Source organism: Sinocyclocheilus anshuiensis, unplaced genomic scaffold, assembly GCF_001515605.1.
Source record: "Sinocyclocheilus anshuiensis isolate Anshui unplaced genomic scaffold, SAMN03320099.WGS_v1.1 scaffold143, whole genome shotgun sequence".
NCBI classification, from domain to species: Eukaryota; Metazoa; Chordata; class Actinopteri; order Cypriniformes; family Cyprinidae; genus Sinocyclocheilus; species Sinocyclocheilus anshuiensis.
In genome coordinates, this window is record NW_015548197.1 from 265,603 (window position 1) to 266,598 (window position 996).

The following is a 996-nucleotide window of genomic DNA, read 5'->3' on the forward strand; positions in this document are numbered from 1 at the left end:
TCAGCATATTAGAATGATTTCTGAAGGATCATGTGACACTTTATACTGGAGTAATGATGATGGAAATTCAGCTTTGCATCACAGAAATAAATGACATTTTAAAGGATATTAAAACAGAAACCATTATTTTATATTGTAATAACATTTAGCAAGATTACTGTTTTTTTCTGTATTTTTGATCAAATAAATGCAGCCTTGATGAGCAGAAGACACTTCTTTAAAAAACATTACAAGTCTTACTGATCCCAAACTTTTGAACGGCAGTGTATATTAGGGGTGTAACGGTACAGTATGGTTCATGCAGTCAGATGACAAATACAGTTAGTCATCAGTCCAAAAGGAGGCGCACACAGCAATGCAACGCTAACCTCCACAACAGCCACCACAAACATAGATTATGACTGTGACGTGATCTGTGTTTCTTACCCGAATCTCCTGCAAGTTGTGGAAGTTGTTTCCCACTCTGACCGAGATCTTGCTGGGAGTGTAGCTCTCATCCGATTTATAATCGGCATAAATACACAGCATTTTCACAGTGGTTTTTCTCCTAACAGGACACAACAGAGGGGAAACATTCTCTGATTCTATTAAAACACATACAGTTTGCAGTGGCATGCACAGACCTCCGAGGGCCCCGCTGTGAAAAGTGTCCATTATAATATTCATCATAATCATGTTTTACTGTTACTTTAGTGTTTTCTAAACATAATACAGTATGCACTGATCTCAGGCCAGATTTTTTAAAATGAAAGTGTCTAAAGCATAATTTTCTAAGCACAGACTTATTTTTAATAGAAAATCAGCATACAGTGTGGAGATTATATGTCATCAGCATTGACAATTCAATACAAGATGAGACATAATTTTACTTAAAGGGGTCATATGATGCGATTTCAAGTTTTCCTTTCTCTTTGGAGTGTTACAAGCTGATTGTGAATAGATAAGATCCCTGAAGTTGCAAAGACTAAAGTCTCAAAACCAAAGAGATATTCTTTA

General features: G+C 36.0%; 1 protein-coding gene across 1 annotated transcript in view; it reads right to left on the reverse strand.

Moving 5' to 3' along the window:
* Window positions 1–996, reverse strand: part of LOC107653195 (anaphase-promoting complex subunit 10-like) — an 8,006-nt gene that overhangs the window by 4,722 nt on the left and 2,288 nt on the right. The window contains exon 3 of the mRNA XM_016439864.1: window positions 427–547. Coding sequence (XP_016295350.1) covers window positions 427–547 — 121 coding nt within the window. The remainder of the gene's footprint in view (window positions 1–426; window positions 548–996) is intronic.